This window comes from Mauremys mutica, chromosome 5, assembly GCF_020497125.1.
Source record: "Mauremys mutica isolate MM-2020 ecotype Southern chromosome 5, ASM2049712v1, whole genome shotgun sequence".
NCBI classification, from domain to species: domain Eukaryota; kingdom Metazoa; phylum Chordata; order Testudines; family Geoemydidae; genus Mauremys; species Mauremys mutica.
This window is the reverse complement of record NC_059076.1, coordinates 100,944,576-100,969,099: the sequence shown is the minus strand read 5'-3', so window position 1 is coordinate 100,969,099 and position 24,524 is coordinate 100,944,576. Positions and strand designations below refer to the sequence as shown.

Here is a 24,524-nt window from a genome sequence, read left to right as displayed (position 1 = left end):
CTTCACATAACACAAGAACCAGGGCTCATCCAATGAAAATAATAATAAAACAAACACAAGGAAATACTTTTTCACACAACTCCCAGTCAACCTGTGGAACTTGTTGCCTTGAGAGGTTGTGAGGGTCAAAAGTATAACTGGGTTCAAAAAAGAATTAGGGTAAGTTCATGGAGGATGGGTCCATTAATGGCTATTAACCAAGATGGTCAGGGATGAAACCCCAAGCTTCTAGTGTCCCTAAACTGCCAGAAGCAGCCATAGAATGGATCACTCAATAATTGCCCTATTCTGTTCATTCCTTCTGAAGCATCTGGTACTGGCCACTGTCAGAAGACAGGATACTGGGCTAGATGGACCATTGGTCTGACTCCCTATGGCCATTATGTTATGTTCTTACTACTTAGTACAGCTAAGCTGTACTACATAACTGAAAATCCAATGATAGTCTTAAGAAAGAACTTTCTTTTATTTAATACAAGCAACAAATTTTATAAGGCCAAAACTCCAAAACATGTCAGGCACAAAATTATTTGTAGACATATTTCAGCCTTAAAAAGCATAATGCTACAGAACTTCATTACATCAAACCCACTCATCATTTCCATTATTTTCAATTATGACTAGTATTAAAGGGAACACAGCTCCAGAAAAAAATTCACCCTGAACATCTGAGCATAAAATAATTAAAACAGTAGAATTATTATGAATATTTTCCTCTTCTGCCCTTTTATAATAGGCAAACTATATAAGAACACTTTTTACACAATGATTTCACTAATAGAAATGAAAATAATTTCTACATTTATTACATGTATTTTTGGGTACACAATCATGAATACTATGAGCAAGATGGTGATTTGGTTAACACCGTGTAATTCCATAGCAAATCAGTTGAGTTTGCATTAGTTGCATTATAAGCAAAATTAACACAGATAAAATCCAAGAATTGGTAAATTATCTTGTGGTCTACACCACAATCATTTCAGTGGACACTGGCAGGTTAGTGTTAATAGCCGCCTTAAGGTTAGCCCAGAAAAGCCCATGTTTGCTTTTCTCCTTTGGCCACTCCAAGTATGTTCTCTTTGCCATGAGAGCTTTCAGCTTGTGATATCTGGCAGGAATGAGATACTGCGGGATTGGTTCCAGTAAAATGAGGATTAAGCTATTGGAACTTTCACTAAATAATTTGTGATGGGCGAAGTAAAGCTCATAGTGGCACCATTCACTCTGAACAAAATTGGGAGACAAAACAAAGATTGATTTGTGGCTTTTCTCAATGCAGTTTATAATGTTCTCAACTATACTTTTGCCAGGAATGAAGTTCCTCTCATGCAGACAGATCTGTACAGACCCATCTTCCTTCTCCAGATTTGGGATCAGATGATTCTTCACCCAGAGGGAATCCCGTTCGCTGTATGAAATAAAAGCATGAAACTGTAAAATGCTTTGCAGATCTTCAGGGTGACTCTTCCGAACCCTACGTTTTGTTTGCATCCACTGCCACATCATCTTCAAATACCACATTATGTCAAAATAGATACACAGAAAGGATGTCACAGCCACTACCACCACTGTAACAACTAGAGCTACAACAAGCAAGAGCGTTGTATTGCAAGATAGTTCAGACAACTGAAAGTCCTTTAGCTGGGTTCCCTTTAAGCCATCTGGATATTCGCACACATAAGATTCTGGCCAGCCAACCAACCTTCCGCCTGATTTTTTTTCAAAATTAACAAAGTCTCGTAATTCACAAGAACATTGGAATGGATTGTGTCCTCCTCTGAGCTCTCTGATATTTTGACAGCTATGGAAGAAGTCAGATGATGGAGTGAGAATTGAATTCTCTTCTATATTCAGTAATTCCAGACCCCTATAATGACTACATCCAGGCAGCTCAGTTAACCTGTTAAATGCAATATTTAGCTCTTTCAAAGCTTTCAGTTCAGTAATGTCTTTGGGGACCGTTCTGATTTGGTTATTTTGCAGATCAAGTATTTGAACATTGATTGGCAAACATCCAAAAACTGAGTCTGTCAATTTGTTTGAGGACAAATTCAGTTTAGCCAGAGTTCCAACCCAGTGGCAGTAGTTCTCATTCTCATCATAATACAGCAAATTCCTACTTATGTCCATGTGTTTCAGTGATTTCATTTTACTCGTCATGGAGCTCACCTTGGAAAGATTCTCTAATTGATTTCTCTGTAAGATAAGCATTTTCAAATGAGTCAGAGTGTCACAGTTCTTAAATACCTCATCTGTCAGGGCATTGTATGAAAAATCTAAATATTGAAACAGGCTAGTGGAAGAAGGGCAAAGCATGTGTGGCATAAATGCATCAGATATTGTCAAATTTTCAATGTTCATATCTGAAAATGTTTTGTACAGAATATCTTGAGAGAAAGAAAACACCTTAGTACGAATATGGTCTAGTATAAGTGCTTTCATTGAACTACCTGAATAGACAGATTGTGCCCAATAGCTTAAGAGTGAAAAGTCAGTATTGGTTGTACTCTGAATAGATCCCTGAAAGGTCAAATTTTTCACAGTGAAATATTCTACAGGTGTAGACCAAACAATTGTGAAAATTCGCACAAGGATACTCCAGGACAAATCCACATTGTTGAACCTCAGACTGAGTGTCTTGAATTTCAAAGGGTCAAAAGTAGGGAAAGGGAAATCTGTAGAGTTATATCTAATATTTGACAATTCTAACTTCTCTGACGTGTTCATTCCATCATACAAAAGGGGAAAAGCAAAGTTTTTGTTTATTGGGAAAACAATGTGAAGGTTCTTTGTGTTTAAGACTGTCAGACTCTTGGCTTCATAGTGAGAAAGGTCTTCTAAGGTTAGGAAGACAGTATGCAGTTGCAAATGTGTAATACCTCTGAAGTCTGACTTTCGTATCATTGTGGCACTCAGTCCCAGGTATTCCAGGTTCAACATATTGCCAAATTCCTGACAGATGGGCAAAGTTTTAAACTTATTGAAGGAAAGATCTAAATGTCTAAGACCAGCAAGAGTCTGACAGTACATATTCCACAAGTTGTTATGAGATAAATCTAAGCATTCTAATTTCTCATTGAATTTGAAAACATTGAAGTCAAGCTCTCTGATTAGATTGTGAGACAGATTTAATACTTGCAGTTCAGGGAGAGAACTGAAGTCTGAGATATGAAGTTCAGAGATATTTTTCTGAGATAAATCCAGCACTGTTGTATGTTTTGACTGGCTTTTTGGAACACAAGCTAGAAAGCTGCTTGAATAGTGTGCAGTAAATTCATTTTCCATAGACAGCTGGATATTATTCCACAGTGTAAATGTAAACATACAAGCAAAAAGGAAGATATTTGCTGGGAATCCCATGGTTTCCTCCAGTATTATGCTGGCTCTTTGAAGATGTTGATAATTGTGTTTTCTGTCTAATATTTCTCAGTGCTGACTCTAACCCTATAAAAAGAAATGGCATGATTAAATTATTGTATTTTTAGTGAGATGATGGTATGTGGTAGAATATAATTTCACCACATAGTTTATATAATAAAAATGATATCCTGCACATTATTTTTCTCAATTAGTATCAAATTCATATTATTTATTTCCGGTAATTTCTCAAGGACAATTTCTTTGTTAAGTATAAAGGTAAAGCAGCACAAAGAGACTCGTGCTTTTATTTTGTTAAATATTTAGTATTTTTCAGTAGGATGGATACAAACACTGATGCCTTTTTAAAGAAAAAATACAGGTAGAAACTGCAAAGGTATTAGCAAATACAAACTTCTCAGCAAACTTTAAAATGAAACAAACTGAAACAGTATTGATGTATTTAGGCATTAAAGGAAAAATCTCATGTAAATAAGAATATCTTACTGTGACCCAGAATCTGCAGATCTAAAGTCTTCCATAGGATGTTCTAGATTGGCCTGGTCCTGACACAGTAGGTGACAAAGCTGCCACAAGCCTTGCAGCCCGGCCCAAAGGTCAGCTAAGCACAGTCCTTACACTCAGAGGAGCACAGGAGTTTCTCCTCCTGGTTTAGAGGCAGGAAAGTTGGTGTAATCATGGCCCTACACTCCCCCCACACCAGCTCAAGGAGCCAGCCAGTTGTGCGATGGAGAGCAGGCTACACCAAAGAGATGGTGCTGAGTGTTCATTCCCACTGTGCACTAGTGAGCTTGGGGAAGAATCCCTCCTCTTAAGTACAGCAACTACAATATATCAAAAAGTGTAGAACAATGTGATTACAGTGTGACCATAGTGTAGTCAATGTATCTGTATGATCCAGTATTCCACACAAAGCTAGCACTAACCTCATGGCACTGCAAAGGCCCCCACGTCTGCTAGTTTCAGCCCTGCATTGCCTTGCAGTGGCAGCAGGACAGACCAAGAAGCTCTAAGAAAGGCCAAGGAGGAAAACAGCATAAGGCAGGATCTGTGGGTTAAAAACTCCATGGGGACAGATATTGTGGAGACAGAAACTGGCCCAATGTAGTGATCTTATGGCCAAACTTTTCAGCATTATGAAGAGTCTTGAAGGGGTGTTTGCCCAACAACAAGCCAAGAATGTTGGTGGCATTACTATCATCTAAGTGTATGTCCATATTATACTCACAGGGTGTGATTGCAGCTCAAGTAAACATACCCGAGCTGGCTTCAGTCTAGCTAGCTCAGGTCCTGGAGCAATGAAGGTGCACAGTGCACCCTTCAGTATGGGCTGCAAAAGCCCACTCAGAACCCTGGGTAATTATTCACGGGGCTAACCCATGCTGAAGCTTGCCACAGCTTCACTGCTCCAGTACTTGCGCTAGCTCTGGTGCATCCACTTGAGCTGCAATCCCCTCCTGTGATGATGATAGACATACCCCAAGGCAAGTAATTAATGCAATGAACACCTGACTAAGTATTAGTGACTCATCAACTGTTGCAGGAAAAATATAAAACCCTGCACTTTGGTTCTAGGCAGGTAAAATGCTTTTCAGCTCACCCTTAAAGTAATTTTTGTTTAAATAACAATCAAGAATAAACTTTTATGTATTCTATGGTATAATCCTAATTAGACCCAGGCTAATTTGATTAGATTAATAAAAAAATCTCTTCCCCTCATCTCTCAGTTCCCTTTTTTCTTTGAAACAAGGAAAGCAAAAATACGTGTAAAATAAAGCTAATAAAGGCAACAACAGAAGAGTAACAGGATGAAGTGGAAATGTAACTGCTGAGGAAAACAATGTTTTATAATAATATGGGCCAGCTTCTGCCCCACAGCAGCTGTATGAGTGCATCTGAGGGCAGAAGCTGGTTTTATATCAAGCTCAGACTGGTCTATAGGGCTATATTGAAATTTCCCAGGAAGCACCAGGACAGGGAGACTCCCACACCCCCTCCAAACAGTGGCAGATCCCATTCATCTGCAGCTCTGAGTCATGGTTGGCAGAGGACCCCAAATCCCAGTAAAACACAGAGCTATATGAAGAAGGTGATCCCACTGCTGTGAGAAAATGAAGTCAGGAGACATAGTAAGTGAGGATGTGGACAGGGGCGGCTCTAGCAATTTCGCCGCCCCAAGCACGGTGGCATGCCGCGGGGGGCGCTCTGCCGGTCGCCGGTCCCGCGGCTCCGGTGGACCTCCCGCAGACGTGTCTGCGGAGGGTCCGCTGGTCCCGCGGCTCCGGTGGACCAGTGGACCCTCCGCAGGCATGCCTGCGGGAGGTCCGCCAGAGCCGCCTGCCGCCCTCCCGGCGACCGGCAGAGCGCCCCCCGTGGCATGCCGCCCCAAGCACGCGCTTGGCGTGCTGGGGTCTGGAGCCGGCCCTGGATGTGGAGGGACCCAAGCTGTGCACGGTTGTCCCTTGTGTTTAAATTTAGCATGCTGCTGTGGTATGAACTATGGTGAAGTGTTATCTGAGACAGGCACCGCATACGCATAACACTGTTTGGTGCTGAAGTCAAACACTGAAGCAGCTCAGCCTACCAGAGAATGGTAACATGAAGAGGCAGCAGCAGTGATACTCCCAGTTCCCTTTTACACTAGTTGGAAAATGGGGAAATTTGCCAAGATATTTGCTATATTTTTGTCCCTTTTTTGTTGAAATTCAACATTCAGATGAAAATTTTCACTGAAATTTCAAAATTCAAATAATTCTAGTCAACATTAGCAGAAACAACACCAGTTCCCTGGAGTCTGGAGGTGGGGTGAATAGAGACAGCATTAGCCACTATTGCCCATTTTGCCATTAAATACTCTTTATCTCCTTTCTCTGAAGGCATTTGTCTCCCAGTTCAAAGCATCTTCATGTACACACCAAAATATGAAGGATATATACAGAACACAGCCTACAAAGTCAATAGCAAGTGAAATTTACTCCTGGGCAAAGGGCTAGCAAAAGGCTTATGCAACACTTAAGTCCCACTTAACCCCTTCAAGGCAGGACTTAAGTGATATCAAGTTTTCATGTTGGTCCTCTGCATAGGGGTGAATTTCTTTCCAAAAGCAAACTCCTTTTATAATCAATAATGACCACAGATAAAAAGCAGATAAATAAAGTGGAATATTTTTACTCATTCTCAATACTTCTAACAAACAGAATCTCACTGCATTTTGGGGTTAAGTGGGACTTAAGTAGTAAGATACTGATACTACAGTTCAGTACAAGGAAACAATTGTCTACATGCTCATCTTAACATATGGGATACTTACATGACAATATGGCTTATCTGGAAGTAAAGCTGCCCACTACGTAGAGTATTTACCAAAGTCAAACTGCTTAAAATAATACTGAGACAAGTTTGATGGTGTAACAATGGGTGTTTCTGATAGTAGCACAGATGATGACGAGATTTACCACGTCTCTCCTCAGTCATATGTATAAAAAACAGGAAGCAAAACCTTCACTGTCAACTTCACGTTCTACTGAAGCCTTTTTCAGGGCTCAATATGCAAGATGCCGAGTGCTGTTTCATGTAAGAACATGAGAAGCTCTTTATTAAGAGAACTGTTTACAGTGGTGCTACAACTGTGACTGGCCTTCTAGCCATATGTACACAGAAGGGCTTCCTGGTACTTCTTCCACACTCCTCCTCCTTTCCATGTTTGATTCAACATGACAAGCACAAACTTAAAACCTCTGGAGAACACTATGATGCTTGTCTCAGACCATGCCTCAAGTGCTAAGTGCTCATGTTTGTGTTGATGGGCTCACAAAAATGTGTGGGGTTGGGGGGGTCAAAACTGTTCCCCTTGTCCTGCGGGGTGGAGTGACATGGGAAGGGCCTGACATGGGGAACTGAAAGAGGGTTCCCAATATCGTGTGCTCTCCCCAGGTTGCAGACCATGGCTAGGTTGGCCCGCTGGTTTGAACATAGTGTCAGTGTTCCCCAGCGGAGCTGTTTGCTTCTGCATCATGTCCTGCAGACTTTCTTATATGTCTTTTCATCATTCTCCAAATGCTCCCCTTCTGTGTCCAGGTGCTCCATCGAAAGCCTCTGGCAGCATATCTACACTAAAAAAAAAAAAAAAAAAAGACCTATGGCACAGCTGCGACTAGCCTGGGTCTGCTGTTTTGGACTCCAGGGGCTTGGGCTGTGGGGCTAAAAACTGCAGTGAAGACATTCAGACTTGGGCTGGAGCCTGGGACCTGAAACCCCTTGAGGGGGTGGGCATCAGAGGCTGGGCTCCAACCTGAGCTCAAAAGTCTACACTGCATTTTTAGCCCCGCAGCCCAAGCCCCATGAGTCTGAGTCAATTGGCCTGGGCTCTGAGACTCAGTGTTGCAAGGTGTTTATTGCTTGATCTTCTGCATCTTATTACTCCAGCCAACATCTCCTTCCTCATCCTCTTGAGCTTCCTTCAGAGATTTTTCAAATATTCAGCAGCTGATAAGCCCCCTAGCTGTGAAGGTCATGACATTTCAGCTACAGGGGAGCAGAGACCCTGCACAAGAAGTTATTGTCCCAATACTAATTTCCATGCCTACAATTATAAAAAGTTATCTTTTTTTCTTCAGTTTTGGAATGTTGTTGCCATCCGTTCTTCCCATTCTGGGGTGCACTTGGAGATAGTAAGACATTTTCCACCTTACTTTTCCTTTCTTTAGGTTTTGTTCAAAAAGGCAATGGGCAAACTGGGAAGACATGGCAGCACTGCTATTTACCAGCATGGTATTCCCCCAGCTGATGCAGGAATAGAAGGGAAAAACTAAGTGTATGGCTGACCCTGAGAATGCTGCATTGCCTTGCAACGTGCATGTCAAAATACAGCATTTTCTTTTACTTAAATTCTCTTTTATAACATCTGCATATCAGCACAAAGTTCAATAAATTTACAAAATTAATAGACTTTTGCAGTAATTGGCTTGAACCCAAGGGATTAACAAAACTGAAGGTCTGATTAAAATTAGCCATGAAAGCTTTATAATCTCTGTATGTAGTGCTGTTGTAGCCGTGTCAGTCACAGGATATTAGAGTAACACGGTCAGTGAGGTAAAATCTTTGATTGGACCAACTTCTGTTGTTTTTTTGTTTATTTATTTTCACAATCCTATGACTATAATAATGTAAAATGTATTTTGATAGAGGATTAGTCTTTTCATCAATGTAAAATATACAGCACTTTCTATGAATAGCTCAACAGCAGCACTGCAACATCCACTTCCCTGGGATTTAGGAGCTGAGACTGAATGGTCACTCATACTTCCCTTCCTGGATAAGTTTCTCTTTACGATCCCTGTCAGTTTTGATGACATACCACCAGAAGAGAATGGGTCCTATCCCAAACAACACACCAACAGGGAAGTCTTGGAAGCTTGAGGCAGGCATTGATTGCTCTGCCTCGGCCCAGCGCTTCTCCAGGGACTCATTGTACTTGGCCAGGTCCAGTTATCAGAGCGAGGCCAGGAGGGCTGGCTGGTAGCTGGAGGTTAAGGAAGAAGAGGGCGCTGCCATTTTGGAGAGCCGCACTACACCAGAGCTCTTCCTCAGGTCTGGGAAAGGTATTCAGTGTCACAGCTAAATACAAGGTCAAACAGCTAGTTTAGCATAAGTAGTTAGCATGTATTCTATGGGACTATTTAAGGTGAAGTGGCCTGTTCATAGAATCATAGAATCTCAGGGTTGGAAGGGACCTCAGGAGGTCATCTAGTCCAACCCCCTGCTCAAAGCAGGACCAAACCCAACTAAATCATCCCAGCCAGGGCTTTGTCAAGCCTGACCTTAAAAACCTCTAAGGAAGGAGATTCCACTACCTCCCTAGGTAACCCATTCCAGTGCTTCACCACCCTACTAGTGAAAAAGTTTTTCCTAATGTCCAACCTAAACCTCCCCCTCTGCAACTTGAGACCATTACTCCTTGTTCTGTCATCTTCTACCACTGAGAACAGTCTAGATCCATCCTCTTTGGAACCCCCTTTCAGGTAGTTGAAAGCAGCTATCAAATCCCCCCTCATTCTTCTCTTCTGCAGACTAAACAATCCCAGTTCCCTCAGCATCTCCTCATAAGTCATGTGCTCCAGCCCCCTAATCATTTTTGTTGCCCTCCGCTGGACTCTCTCCAATTTATCCACATCCTTCTTGTAGTGTGGGGCCCAAAACTGGACACAGTACTCCAGATGAGGCCTCACCAGTGCTGAGTAGAGGGGAATGATCACATCCCTCGATCTGCTGGAAATGCCCCTACTTATACAACCCAAAATGCCATTAGCCTTCTTGGCAACAAGGGCACACTGTTGACTCATATTCAGCTTTTCGTCCACCATAACCCCTAGGTCCTTTTCTGCAGAACTGCTGCCCAGCCATTTGGTCCCTAGTCTGTAACAGTGCATGGGATTCTTCCGTCCTAAGTGCAGGACTCTGCACTTGTCCTTGTTGAACCTCATCATATTTCTTTTGGCCCAATCCTCTAATTTGTCTAGGTCCCTCTGTATCCTATCCCTACCCTCCAGCGTATCAACCACTCCTCCCAGTTTAGTGTCATCTGCAAACTTGCTAAGGGTGCAGTCCACACCATCCTCCAGATCGTTAATGAAGATATTGAATAAAACCGGCCCCAGCACCGACCCTTGGGGCACTCCACTTGATACCGGCGGCCAACTAGACATGGAACCATTGATCACTACCCGTTGAGCCCGACCATCTAGCCAGTTTTCTATCCACCTTACCGTCCATTCATCCAGCCCATACTTCTTTAACTTGCTGGCAAGAATACTGTGGGCGACTGTATCAAAAGCTTTGCTAAAGTCCAGAAATAGCACATCCACTGCTTTCCCCTCATCCACAGAGCCGGTTATCTCCTCATAGAAAGCAATTAGGTTAGTCAGGCATGACTTGCCCTTGGTGAATCCACGCTGACTGTTCCACTTTCCCCATGCTTTAAGTGGTTCAGGATTGATTCCTTGAGGACCTGTTCCATGATTTTTCCAGGGACTGAGGTGAGACTGGCCTGTAGTTCCCTGGATCTTTCTTCTTCCATTTTTTAAAGATGGGCACTACATCAGCTTTTTTCCAGTCGTCCGAGACCTCCCCCGATCGCCATGATTTTTCAAAGATAATGGCTAATGGCTCTGCAATCTCATCGGCCAACTCCTTTAGCACCCTCGGATGCAGCGCATCCAGCCCCATGGACTTGTGCTCGTCCAGCTTTCCTAAATAGTCCCGAACTACTTCTTTCTCCACAGAGAGCTGGTCACCTCCTCCCCATACCGTGCTGCAGAGTGCAGCTGTCTGGGAGCTGACCTTGTCTGTGAAGACAGAGGCAAAAAAAGCATTGAGTACACTAGCTTTCTCCACATCCTCTGTCACTAGGTTCCCTCCCTCATTCAGCAAGGGGCCCACACTTTCCTTGACTTTCTTCCTGTTGCTAACATACCTAAAGAAACCCTTCTTGTTACTCCTAACATCTCCGGCTAGCTGCAACTCCAAGTGTGATTTGGCCTTCCTAATTTCACACCTGCATGCCTGAGCAATACTTTTATACTCCTCCCTGGTTATTTGTCCAATCTTCCGTTAACACCCCTGCAAGTCATAGGACATAAAGGGGTGGTTGGTGGGTTACCTATTGTTGTAATTGTGACAGGTTGGACCCCTTAAGGGTCCCTTTGCGGGTCACTTGGGAGTACAGAGGACTTATGTTAGGCTAAGGAGGAATTTCTACTAGCCAGGAATACAGAATGATGTAAACATTATTGCAGGTCTTGTGTGGTGTGTCAGGAGAGGAAAAAACCTGTAGGACCCCAGAGGGCTCTGCTGCGTCCCTTACCCGTCATACAGGGGGCATTCCAGAGGGTGGCAATGGACACTGTGGGTCCAATGACGTGCCCCGCTCAGAGGGGGAACAAGTATATCTTAGTGGAGGTGGATTTTGCCACTAGATACCCTGAGGCGGCCGCTCTGTCCAATATAGAAGCTGAAACAGTGACAAGAGCCCTGCTCACTATATTCAGCAGAGTGGGCTTCCCTAAGGAGATTTTGTCTGATCGGGGGGCAAACTATGTTGCAGTTGTTCAATGAGCTATGGAAGGTGTGTGGCATGAAACTACTTAAGACTGCCCCCTATCATCCCCACGCCAATGGGTTCATGGAAAGGTTCAATGGGAACTGTTTGACCCAGGTCAGATAACTCTATACAATGAAAACTATTTGACCCAGATCACAGCAAAAAAGCTTTCCAGAAAGTGGGGGGAAGATAATAAAAAGATGGACAATGACAACATGAGAGAAACTCACTCTCCCTACAACAAGACACTTGAAAACACCTGAGGAACAAAGACTGAACCGTGAGAAGTGATGGTCCCAGGCTAAGATCTTTAGCCTGTGTACGAAAACCTGGGAAAGCCAAGGCAACTTGTGCCTTAAGAATCTGCCAGCCTGTTTATCATTCAGGGTGAGAATTTGCTAATTTATATCCTAACTTCCTAGTGTGTCGAGCTTAGTTTGCATGTTTTGTTTCATTTGCTTAGTAATCTGCTTGGTTCTTGCTCTCTCTTATGCTCACTTAAAATTCATCTTTTGTAGTTAATACACTTATTTCTTATTTATAATATAACCCAGTTTGTGCAATTCATAATGGGGTGTGGGGGGGAGAAGTCATGCACATCTCTCTTCACATTAAGGAAGAGGACAGTTTTTTATGAGTTTGCGCTGTGCAGATTTTTCTATACAGTGCAAGACAGTATTATTCTGGGTTTATCTCCCAAAAGGGGTGTGCATGTGTGTGTTGGGAGGAGTCCTCTCACACAGAGCTGACTTCAGTCTGTGGCTGCAGTGGGGTGTGGCCCTACTTGCGTGTGTGTGCTGCAAGAGGCCAGAGAGCCTCATTCAGCAAAGCAGGGAGAAGGAACCCTGGCTGGTGGAGCAGGAGAGGCTCAGTGAAATCCCAGTACATCAGGTGGCATCCCAGTCTGGGGGGTCCAATCCATCACAGCAATAAGCCATAAATCCAGTGTCTGTGTTCAGTCCATGATTTTTAGTGTCTAGTAAAGTTATAAAAGCAGCAAGAGTCCTGTGGCACCTTATAGACTAACAGACGTATTGGAGCATGAGCTTTTGTGGGTGAATACCCACTTCGTCACATGCATCCGACGAAGTGGGTATTCACCCACGAAAGCTCATGCTCCAATACATCTGTTAGTCTATAAGGTGCCACAGGACTCTACGCTGCTTTTACAGATCCAGACTAACACGGCTACCCCTCTGATAGTAAAGTTATGAATTTAAGCTTCCAGTTTCATCTTTGACAGTGTTGTGCAGGTTTCCTTTGAGGATGAGGCTGATAGGTCAGATATAGAGAGTGATCACTTTGTGAAAAGTGTTCACCCACAGGTGATATGGTATTTTTGTCTTATGTCTATAGGGGTGTTAATGGATCACTTCACCCTTGAATGGTCCCTTAGATCAGGGGTTCTCAACCTTTTTCTTTCTGAGGCCCACCCAACTTGCTATAAAAACTCCACTGCCCAACTGTGCCACAACTGTTGTCCTGCATATAAAAGCCAGGGACGGCATTAGGGGGAGGTCAATTGCTCACGACCCCACATCACAGGGGGCCCTGCAAAGCTAATTTGCTGAGGCTTCAGTTTCAGCCCCAGGTGGCAGGGCCCTGAGCTTCAGTCCCATGCAATGGGGCTTCAGCTTTTTGCCCTGGGCCCTATTAAGTCTAATGCCAGCCCTGCTTGGCGGATCCCCTGAAACCTGATTGCCCCCAGACCCCTGGTTGAGAACCACTGCCTTAGAATATGTGCTAACAATTTATGTTAAACTATCTGTTCAACCTTGTATTTAGCTGTGACACTGAGTACCTTTCCCAGACCTGAAGAAGAGCTCTGTGTAGCTCAAAAATTTGTCTCTCTCAGCAACAAAAGTTGGTCTAATAAAATATATTACCTCACCCACCTTGTCTCTCTCATAATCTCTGTGCATTTTGAAATGCTAATTGTGGCAATATATCTCATAAAATTTAAAGGCAGCTAAAAGCTCAGGGCACTGATCAAACTGTGAGCCAAAGTACTTTTTTTATTGCTTTCTGTCTTTGCCTTTACAAATAAACACATCTACCATGCAATATGTTTGATTTTTAACCCCCACAGTGCCACCATCTTGCGTGGGCAGGGGAAGGAAGAGCAGTCGACCGGGAGGGAAAGGAAGAATCAAGCAGAATGGAAAAGTAGTGTAGCATGTTTGGCTGATAGTTGGGGGATTTGATACCTCAGGGAACTAAGCTTTTAACGTCTCTGGCACAGATGTCATTTTGAACATGCTGAGGGGAACAGGAGGGTGACATGAGCACGTGGAAAGAGGCTTATACTTCTCATCTGCCCCAAAAGGCAGTAGTTTAAATCACCCTATACATTTGTATTATAACACAGCACTGAATACTTACTAGTAGAGCTTCCTCTGCAGCAGTTTCAGAGTGGCTCTCCACCTCGGTTTCAGAGGGAAACTCCAGTGCCTGGGTCTGTGCTTTGGGACTGGGCATGCTGAAGACATCTTGGCTGACCGGGGAAATCTCCTTCTGGTCAGGATCTGTAGTCACAAAGTGCTACAGCAGCCCAGCTGCAGCGCTGTAAGTGTAAACAAGCCCATAGTAACCAAATGTTAAGGGGAATTAATTAGTATCCCTTAAATGAAAGTCCTATTCTGAACATTGCACTCTTCATTCACAGAAGCTGCATGATGCTATTTCTATTAATTATCTGAGCAAAGCTTTATCTGAACATTTCACTGATTTAATCATTTCATTAAAAATACAAAAAGTAGAAGTTTTTCACTTTATGTATCCTATGCGTTCTGACTAAACTCCATACTTTCCACAGTGACCAGGTCTATGTTCATGCAAATATCTTAGTTCTGTCTGTGATCTTTATTTTGCTGCTTGTTTGCAGCTATGCATTATTAAATAAATCTGTATTTATTATTAATAATAAGCACCTACATTTATATCGCCTTTCCTCAGGAATCAGCCTAAAGTCCTCTACATACTATGATTACTCACCCACCAGTGAAATGCAGACACTTCTGGGTTGGAAGATAAAAGCCATTCAGAACCAGCAGTACTATTCAAGTTTGTAGGAGGAGTGAAGAATAACTTCTCCATTTGAAACTGCAGAGAGGAAGTTTACGTAGCATGCCAAGTCAGCCTGATGGATGTAAGAGAGTGGTGGATGACAGATATATCAGCTGGAGACTGGTGAAGGCCTTTTTCCCTATGGACTTAAAAGAGGCTACCTCAGGTTAACTAGAGATACCTGAGTCCAATTATGGGTTGCCTGTGGTCTTAAAAAAAAAACTAATCTGCTGCAAGAGAAGAGGGAGGCATGAGAAACAAGCTGCAGTTCAATTAGAGGAAGCACAGAGACAAGGCTTCTCCTGGGTGGAAGGCTGCTCTCCTCCCTATAGGGAAAACAGCCAAGTTAACTGCTGTTTGCGGAAGGACTGGCAACCAGAAGCAGCGTAGTGAGGGAACACCCCATAGAGGGGGCAGGGAAAGGTATTTCTTTTGTGTTGTGAATATGGGTTTTTTGTTTTGCTTAGGAGAACTACTCAGGCCTTCCCTGAATATTGAATACTCTGACTATTGAAAAATTAACCAGAGTGAAGAATATAAAACCTCCGGAGCAGAACTGACTTACTCCAGGCTCCCACATTGCCAAAGGGAGAGAAGCTGCAGCCCAGGAAGAGAAGGAGGTGCCTTGCCACAGTTCGCAGAACATTAACCAAGTTGGAACTTGACCATTAGCCGTGGGACTCATCCAAACACTTTGGAAGAGGCCCAATTTGTTAGTGATTGCAAGTTGCTAGGGCATTGGGTTGTATGTCTCAGGCAAGCGAGTGTTTGCTTACTTCTCCGTAGCCTTGCTGATTGCCATCATTTAGACCCCTATGTAAGGTGTGAAAAGTGTGTGTAAAATGCCATCATGAATGTAAGCGGGTGGAGAATAGAATTTTACACCAACTTGCACAGAGCTAAATGTCTACCCAAGAATCACAGTGCTAGGGCATTAACTTCTGAAGGGAAAGTGCCATGTATTGAACCACCACTACCACTTCCTCTTGGCTTATTATTTTATACAGATGAGTGTTACAGGAAATCTTCTATTCAAAGTTTACCTGAGGGTGAAGAAAATGCAGCCTGTTTTTTCTCTCCACATAAAAAGTATTAATAAAACACCACTTTTACTAAGATCTTGACATTTCCTCCCTGAAGAATGCGTAAACTCTTGTAGGGTCCCCAGATTCTGCTGCTGTGCAGTCGAGCTTCATCTCTGCATCATTTGGGAGGTCTATAGCACTGAAGCTAAGCAAGAGCTGAGTTTCACATAGTGCAACCAGAGGGTAAACCAAGAGCTTTAGTCAGCCGTAGTTCAGACAATCTGGCTTGCACTGCATAATATTTTAATTACCAGAATGGCAACCTCCTCCTTATGCATATTTTCCTATTCGTGTGAGTCTTTAATGCCTTTATGCACTGGTTCTGTTTGTTTGTAAACTATATTATTGCTACTGATGAAGATGACCATTGAGACACCAGGAATCAAGTCTGCTGATAATGCTGTTTGGCTACTGAAGACCTGTGTATATTTATAAACTTCCTCTTTCTGATAACTGACATGCTTCAGTAGTTACCACTTTTAATGTAGTCATATATACAGACTTCCTCAGTGTGCACAGAAAGTGGGTGAGTCTGCTGACCAATATGTTTCTACTTTCCCAGAACTTGTGGATAAGTGCCACTACAGGAATACATGATCAGCGGCCTTCCCATGGAGAAAAAAGTCATGCCCCATGTAAGTGAGCAATTTCTCCTTGGACCAAAATTAATTTTACGGGAAGCTGTATAAGTGCTACCCCAGCAGACTCTTCTGTGACAGAGGCTAAAATAATTGCTCAAAGGACTACAGACAGGGGCGGCTCTAGAAATCAGGCTGCCCCAAGCAGCGCGGTGCACTGCGCCGCCCTTCCCCGGTCCCGCGGCGGGTCCCCTCTTCCCGCGGCTCCGGTTGAGCTCCCGCAGGCATGCCTGCGGCAGGTCCACCGGAGCCGCGGGAAGAGGGGACCCGCCGCAGTCATGCCTGCGGCAGGTCCACCGGAGCCAAATGCTGCCCCCCCGGGAAAGGGCCGCCCCACGCGCCTGCTTGGCGTGCTGGGGTCTAGAGCCGCCCCTGACTACAGACCACAATCCAACCTACTTTTTCCCATGTGGAATCAGGGAAGTAAATTGGATGCAAAAGCACAACACATATTGTAGCTTTTTTGTCATGCCTCTGGCGTAAAGTATAGGCAGGAGAATAATGACACTTGAATGGACCCCAAGCACAAGTTTAAATTTCTCCCCACTCCTACTTACAAGCATTCCCTTCCTATGCTCAGCCACTCAAAGATTTTGAACAGTACTAGTAACCTGCCATTAGATATTACTGCCAGTGATCACTTCAGTAAAGTGCCAGAAGTAGCTTTTTGTTCCTAGGTTACTTCCACAATGGTAAGTAAACTTTTGTTAACAATTTTCAGTCCTGAAAGAAATCAAGAGAGTCAATATCATCTATATAATGTAATGAATTCCTGGGGAGAATTATGAACCACCGACTATCTGCCTTTATCCTCAGGCCAATAGGGGAAAAGAATACAATGAATTCTTAAAGTGCCATACAACACACAGGTCATTTAACTGAGTTTTGAAAGACTATTTGCAAATTGCTGACCTAGACAAAAAGCCATGGGATTTTCACATAGAACTGTCAAGCAAACCAACATACAAGAAGTGTCAACTGTCTCCTGGAGAATCATTGGATGAGGAGTACACAGGCTAAGTTAAATGGGATATTCTCCAAAAGCTAAAGGGCTAAATTATAGTTGGCCATACACAGATGCACGAGTGGGAAAAACGTGCAGAAAGCCATTCTTTTTCCATGAATGCAGAAGGCAGTCACAATTTGACAGCAGGCACTAGCGGGGATAAGGACAGCAGAAGTAAGAAAGCATGCTCAGAAAGGGGTGCGGGGCTGAATGGGGCAAGAGAAAGGATACTGCATTACCACTTGAAGCATGGTATAAATACCTAAATTAGGTATACAGACAGACCACTTTACATACTAGCAGAGAGATGCTGGAAAGCACAATCTACATCTTTTTAAGGTTTAGAAAGCACAAGTCTTCATCACACTCACCCAGGATTAGTTCTTCACAGAATATGCAGAATAAAGATAGACCAGTAATATATACACTTGGTGCTTTAAAGGGGCAAGTGATGTTAGCTATAAAAATTAAAAAATCATATATAACAAATGGAAGAAAGGGGAAGTGAATAGTAATGAATACAAATCAGAAGCTAGGAACTGTAGAAAATTGATAAGGGAAGCAAAGGGGTATAAAGTGAAATTGGTCAGCAGAGTTAAGGACAATATGAAGAAGTTTTTAAGTATATTAGGAGAAAAAAGAATCCTAACAATGGTATTAGTCCATTACTAGATGGAAATGGTAGAATTATCAATAATAATGCAGAAAAGGCAGAAGTGTCCAATAACTATTTCTGTTCTGTATTTGGGAAAAATAGATGTAGTTTCAGCATATGATGATGATAACATTCTTTCCATTCCACTAGTATCTCAAGACCATGTTGAGAAGCTATTAAGTGACACATTTTTAAATCACCAGGCCGAGAGAGTTTGCATCCAAGAGTTTTAAAAGAGCTGGCTGAGGAGCTTGATGGACCATGAATGTTGATTTTCAGTAGGTCTTGGAACACTGGGGAAGTTCCAGAAGACTGGAAGAAAGCTAATGTTGTGCCACTATTTTAAATGGGTGAATGGAATGATCAGGGTAAATATAGGGCTGTCAGTCTGACATTGAGCCCAGGCAAGATAATGAAGCAGCTGATATGGGACTCGATTAATAAAGAATTAAAGGAGGGTAATATAATTAATGCCAATTAACATGGGTTTATGGAAAATAAAACCTGTCAAACTAACCTGATATCTTTTTTTGATGAGATTACAAGTTTAGCTGATGTAATATGCTTAGACTTATGTAAGGCATTTGATGTGAAACCACACAAAAAAAATTTTTAAAAACTAGAATGATATAAAATTAACATGGAACATATTAAATGGATTAAAAGCTGGTTAACTGCCCTCTGGGCAGATGGCGTATATGTGCATTCGGTGCAAGGAGCTCCTGGCCCTCAGAGACCGTGTACGGGCTTTGGAGACCAGGGTGGCTGAACAGGAGGAGGTAAGGGATACAGAGAGGTATACAGATGAGACTTTACGGGACACAGTAGAATGGTCCCATCCCCGGTCTGACAGCCTCTGTGCTGTTGAGGAGGATAAAAGTCTCCGGGAAGGAAAACATCCAACTGGAGCAGAGGGAAACAATCCCATAGTTGAGACCCTCCTTCCAGATGATGTCGTGGTATCCTCTCACACTGAGGATACCTCTCTGGGGGAGGGAACGCCAGTTATTAGGAAGAGACAAGTAATAGTAATGGGAAATTTGATCATTAGAAACATAGATAGCTGGGTTTGCGAACCGCATGGTGATTTGCCTGCCTGGTACAAAGGTTGCAGATCTCTCGAGACATCTAGATAGACTTATGTGTAATGCTGGGGAGGAGCTGGTGGTTGTGGTTCATGTAGGTACCAATGACATAGGGAAGGATAGGAGAGAGGTTCTGTAGGCCAAATTTAGGCTGCTAGGTAAGAGATTGAAGTCCAGGACCTCCATAGTAGCATTATCTGAAATGCTTCCAGTTCCAGGTGCAGGGGCCAGACAGACAGGCAGAACTGCAGGGTCTCAACGAGTGGATGAGACGATGGTGTCAGAGAAAAATGTAGTTCTCACTTTCTGGTTGGGTGCAGCAAAGTCAGATACTTTATTTCTCAAGCAATTGCATAGAGGGAGAGAGTGCCCTAGGACACAGGGTTTCCCCCTCCCAGGCAGGTCTCTCTACAGGTAAACAATTACAGCAAACATTTATACTTTTTGTTACATACAATAATAAGCAACAGCTGCATTTTGTTTATACATAGGTCATCTTGATATCTTATTTTTCTCACTTCTATTTAGATGCTAGTCTACATTCCTCGTTATCGACACAAGGTCGCAACAACTTCTCACATAGTTCTCCCACTCGCCTCACACAATCCACGCTTCTACAAATCTCGCGTTATTAGGGTTACAGCTAGCCTAACTCTTGCTCACAGAGGTGACTGTTTGCATTGAAATCCCTGTCAGTTCTTGCTCTACTTCCACAATGGTGTAGGGAGGAGGGGTTTAGATTTATTAGAAACTGGGGAAATTTGGGGAAAAGGGGGAGCCTATATAGGAAGGATGGACTCCACCTAAACAAAAATGGAACCAGATTGCTGGCACTTAACATTAAAAAGGTCGTAGAGCAGTTTTTAAACTAAGGGCTGGGGGAAAGCCAACAGGTGCGGAGGAGCACGTGGTTCAGACAGAGATATCCTTTAGGGGAGGATCTATCAATGGAGATTCTCTATGTCCTAGTAAGGAGGAGAGGGTGGAAGATGATAAAATACAGGTAGGATTTGATGAGAAACAGTAAAATGAAAAAAAGTCCCATTCAATTACATCATGTAATATCAGACAGCCAAAAAGTGACAAGTTTTTAAAGTGCTTATATACCAATGCTAGAAGTCTAAATAATAAGATGGGTGAACTAGAGTGCCTCATTTTAAATTAGGATATTGATATAGCAGGCATCACAGAAACTTGGTGGAATGGTGATAATCAACGGGGCACAGTAATACCAGGGTACAAAATATATCAGAAAGATAGAACAGGTCCTCCTGGTGAGGGAGTGGCACTATATGTGAAAGAAAGCATAGAATCAAATGAAGTAAAAATCTTAAATGAACCAAACTGTACCATAGAATCTCTATGGATAGTAATTCCATTCTCTAATAATAAGAATATAGCAGGAGGGATAAATTACCAACCACCTGACCAGGATGGTGATAGTGACTGTGAAATGCTCAGGGAGATTAGAGAGGCTATTAAAATTAAAATTAAAATTAAAAACTCAATAATAATGGGGGATTTCAACTATCCCCATATTGACCCCATACGTGTCACCTCAGGATAGGAGGCAGAGATAAAGTTTCTTAACACCTTAAATCACTGCTTCTTGGAGCAGCTAGTCCTGGAACCCGAAGAGCAGAGGCAATTCTTAATTTAGTCCTAAGTGGAGCACAGGATCTGGTCCAACAGATGAAGATAGCTGGACCCCTAGGTAATAGTGACCATAATATAATTAAATTTAACATCCCTGTGGCAAGGAAATCACCACAACAGCCCAACACTGTAGCATTTAATTTCAGAAAGGGGAACTACACAAAAATGAGGAAGTTAGTTAAACAGAAGTTAAAAGGTACAGTGCCAAAAGTGAAATCCCTGCAAGCTGCACGGAAACTTTTTTAGACACCATAGTAGAGGCTCAACTTAAATGTATTTCCCAGATTAAAAAATCACAGTCAGAGAACCAAAAACGTGCCACCGTGGCTAAACAACAAAGTAAAAGAAGCAGTGAGAGGCAAAAAGCATCCTTTCAAAAGAGGGAGTTAAATTCTAGTGAGGAAAATAGAAAGGAGCATAAACTCTGGCAAATGAAATGTAAAAATATAATTAGGAAGGCCAAAAAAGAATTTGAGGAACAGTTAGCCAAAGACTCAAAAAGTAATAGCAAATTTTTTTTTAAGTACATCAGAAGCAGGAAGCCTGCTAAACAACCAGTGGGGTCACTGGACGATCAAGATGCTAAAGGAGCACTCAAGGATAAGGCCATTGCAGAGAAACTAAATGAATTATTTGCATCTGTCTTCACGGCTGAGGATGTTCTGAAGGAACTCAAATGTAAAATTGCAGAACTACTAACTGTAGTCTGTAACATATCATTTAAATCAGCTTCTGTACCAAATGACTGGAGATAGCTAATGTGATGCCGATTTTTTAAAAGGGCTCCAGAGGTGATCCCAGCAATTATAGGCCGGTAAGCCTGATTTCAGTACCAGGCAAACTGGTTCAAACTATAGTAAAGAACAAAATTGTCAGACACATACATGAACGTAATTTGTTGGGGAAGAGTCAACATGGTTTTTGTAAAGGGAAATCGTGCCTCACCAATCTATTAGAAGTCTTTGAGGGGGTCAACAAGCATGTGGACAAAGGGGATCCAGTGCATATAGTGTACTTAAATTTTCAGAAAGCCTTTGACAAGGTCCCTCACCAAAGGCTCTTAAGCAAAGCAAGCTGTCATGGGAGAAGAGGGAAGGTCCTCTTATGGATTGGTACCTGGTTAAAAGATAGGAAACAAAGGGTAGTGTAGCAATGCGGACTCACCCCTGCAGCACCTCCTGCTGGTCATCTCAGGAAATTAGCTCATCCCAGCTCCAGAGCGCCCTCTGCAGGCCTGTGATCCACCTTGCCGCCGGCCACATGTCCCTCCCAGGACCCTGTGCCCCGTTATCTGGGGTGCTGCCCCCTGGTAGTAACTCCCCAGTTTGGGGTCTCCCCCTCCCAGGGGAACCCCAGACACTATCCCCACTTCACCTCAGTCTTGCCTACTGCCAGTCATCACTTAGCCCCCATTCACTGGGCAGACTGCAGTGTATCAGCCACTCATCACAGGCAAAGGAATTTGGACCTGCTGCCTCTGCCGCCCGCCCTTTGCAACCCCAGTACCCAGTTGGCCTTACCCTAGGCCTACAGCCTTGGGTGGGGGGGTTCCAGGCCGGGGCTCCCCAGCTCCTCTTGCTTTACCCCAGCCCTGCTCCACCTTGGGAACCCAGGTACGCTCCCTAGTAGCCAGGCCCTTCTCCCTCTAAAGGCAGAAAGAGAGCCTGACAGCTTCAGCCCAGCAATCCCTTTATAGGGCCAGCTGAGTCTGTTTGAGGTGTGGTCACAGCTGCGTCTGTTTCCCCTCTCAGCCTGAGCTGTTCTCGCAGCCTGCCAGCCCTCTCCCAGGGCTGGTTCCAACCCTTTCAGGGCTGGAGCAGGTCATCACCCCGCTACAGGTAGGAATAAATGGTCAGTTTTTAGAATGGAGAGAGGTAAATAGGGGTGTCCCCCAGGGGTCTGTACTGGGACCAGTCCTATTCAATATATTCATAAATGATCTGGAAAAACAGGTAAACAGCGAGGTGGTAAAATTTGCAGATGATACAAAATTGCTCAAGATAGTTACGTCCCAGGCAGACTGCGAAGAGCTACAAAAGGATCTCTCAAAACTGGGTGACTGGGCAACAAAACAGCAGATGAAATTCAATGTTGATAAATGCAGAGAAATGCACATTGGAAAACATAATCCCAACTATACATACAAAATGATGGGATCTAAATTGGCTGTTACTCAGGAAAGAGATCTTGGAGTCATTGTGGATAGTTCTCTGAAAACATCCACCAATGTGCAGTGGCAATCAAAAAAGCTAACAGAATGTTGGGAATCATTAAGAAAGGGATAGATAATAAGACAGAAAATATCACATTGCCGCTATATAAATCCATGGTATGCCCACATCTTTAATACTACATGCAGATGTAGTCATCTCAAAAAAGATATATTGGAATTGGAAAAGGTTCCGAAAAGTGCAACAAAAATGATTAGGAGTATGGAATGGCTGCCATCTGAGGAGAGATTAATAAGACTGGGACTTTTCAGTTTGGAAAAGAGACGACTAAGGGGGGATGTGATAGAGGTCTATAAAATCATGACTGGTGTGGAGAAAGTAAATAAGGAAATGTTATTTACTCCTTCTCATAACACAAGAACTAGGTGTCACCAAATGCAATTAATAGGCATCAGGTTTAAAACAAACATAAGGACGTATTTTTTCACACAATGCACATTCAACCCGTAGAACTCCTTGCCAGAGGATGTTGTGAAGGCCAAGTCTATAATAGGGTTCAAAAAAGAACTAGATAAGTTCATGGAGGATAGGTCCATCAATGGCTATTAGCCAGGATGGACAGGAAGGGTGTCCCTAGCCTTTGTTTGCCAGAAGCTGGGAATGAGTGACAGGGGACCCATGACTTGGTGATTACCTGTTCTGTTCATTCCCTCTGGGACACCTAGCATTGGCCACTGTCACAAGACAGGATACTGGGCTAGATGGACTTTTGGTCTGACCCAATATGGCCATTCTTATGTTCTAACTGATAGGTCTCGAAATATAATTGTAAGTGGGGAATCATCCTTGAGCTGGTTTATTCCTACTGGGATCCCACATGAATTGCTTCTTAGCCCTATACTATTTAACATTTTTATTAATGACCTGGAAAAAACATAAAATCAACACTAATAAAGTTTGCAGATCACACAGATGGTGGGAGTGGGAAATAATGACAATGACAACAGGTCAACTGGACTTAAGCAAACAATATGTGTTTTAATATGTGTAAATGTATACTTAAAGGAACAAAGAATGTAGTCTATACTTACAAGATGGGGGACTCTATCCTCGGAAGTACTGATTCTGAAAAAGATTTGGAGAGTCAAGATTTGGATAATCAGCTCAACATTAGCTCCCAGCATGACGCTGAGGCCAAAATAACTAATCCAACCCTTGGATGCATAAACAGGAAAATCTCAAGTAAGAGTAGAGAGGTTATTTTACCTCTGTTTTTGGCACTGGTGCGACCACTGTGGGAACTGTGGGAACTGTGTCCAGTTCTAGTGTCCGCAATGCAAGAAGGATGTTGACAAATTGAAGACGGTTCAGAGAAGAGCCATGAAAATGATTAAAGGATTAGAAAACCTGCCTTATAATGATAGACTCAAGGAGCTCAGTCTATTTAGCTTGACAAAGAGAAGGTTAAGGGATGACTTGATTACAGTTTATAAGTACCTACCTGGGGATATTTGATAATGGGCTCTTCAGCATAGCAGATAAAGGTATAAAATGATCCAATCGCTGGAAGTTGAATCTAGACAAATTCAGATTTGAAATAAGGTGTAAATTTTTAACAGTGAGGGTAATTAACCATTGGAACAATTAATCAAGAGGTGGCTTTTCCATCACTGGCAATTTTAA

At 42.9% G+C, this 24,524-nt stretch overlaps 1 protein-coding gene across 4 annotated transcripts in view; it reads right to left on the bottom strand.

The window, feature by feature from the left end:
* Positions 1-781: 781 nt before the first annotated feature.
* Positions 782-24,524, bottom strand: part of LOC123371454 (toll-like receptor 1) — a 51,666-nt gene continuing 27,923 nt past the window's right edge. Inside the window, exons 2-4 of one of the 4 annotated variants that reach the window (XM_045019095.1) lie at positions 24,343-24,417; positions 23,933-23,966; positions 782-3,447 (exon numbers count right to left, since the gene is read on the bottom strand). In XM_045019095.1, the coding sequence (XP_044875030.1) occupies positions 967-3,363 (2,397 nt within the window). In that variant the 5' untranslated portion in view covers positions 3,364-3,447; positions 23,933-23,966; positions 24,343-24,417 and the 3' untranslated portion in view covers positions 782-966. Of the gene's footprint in view, positions 3,448-6,691; positions 6,829-13,861; positions 14,619-15,110; positions 15,831-23,932; positions 23,967-24,342; positions 24,418-24,524 lie in introns of those variants that run through there. The other 3 variants (XM_045019092.1, XM_045019093.1, XM_045019094.1) reach the window with 3 other exon arrangements.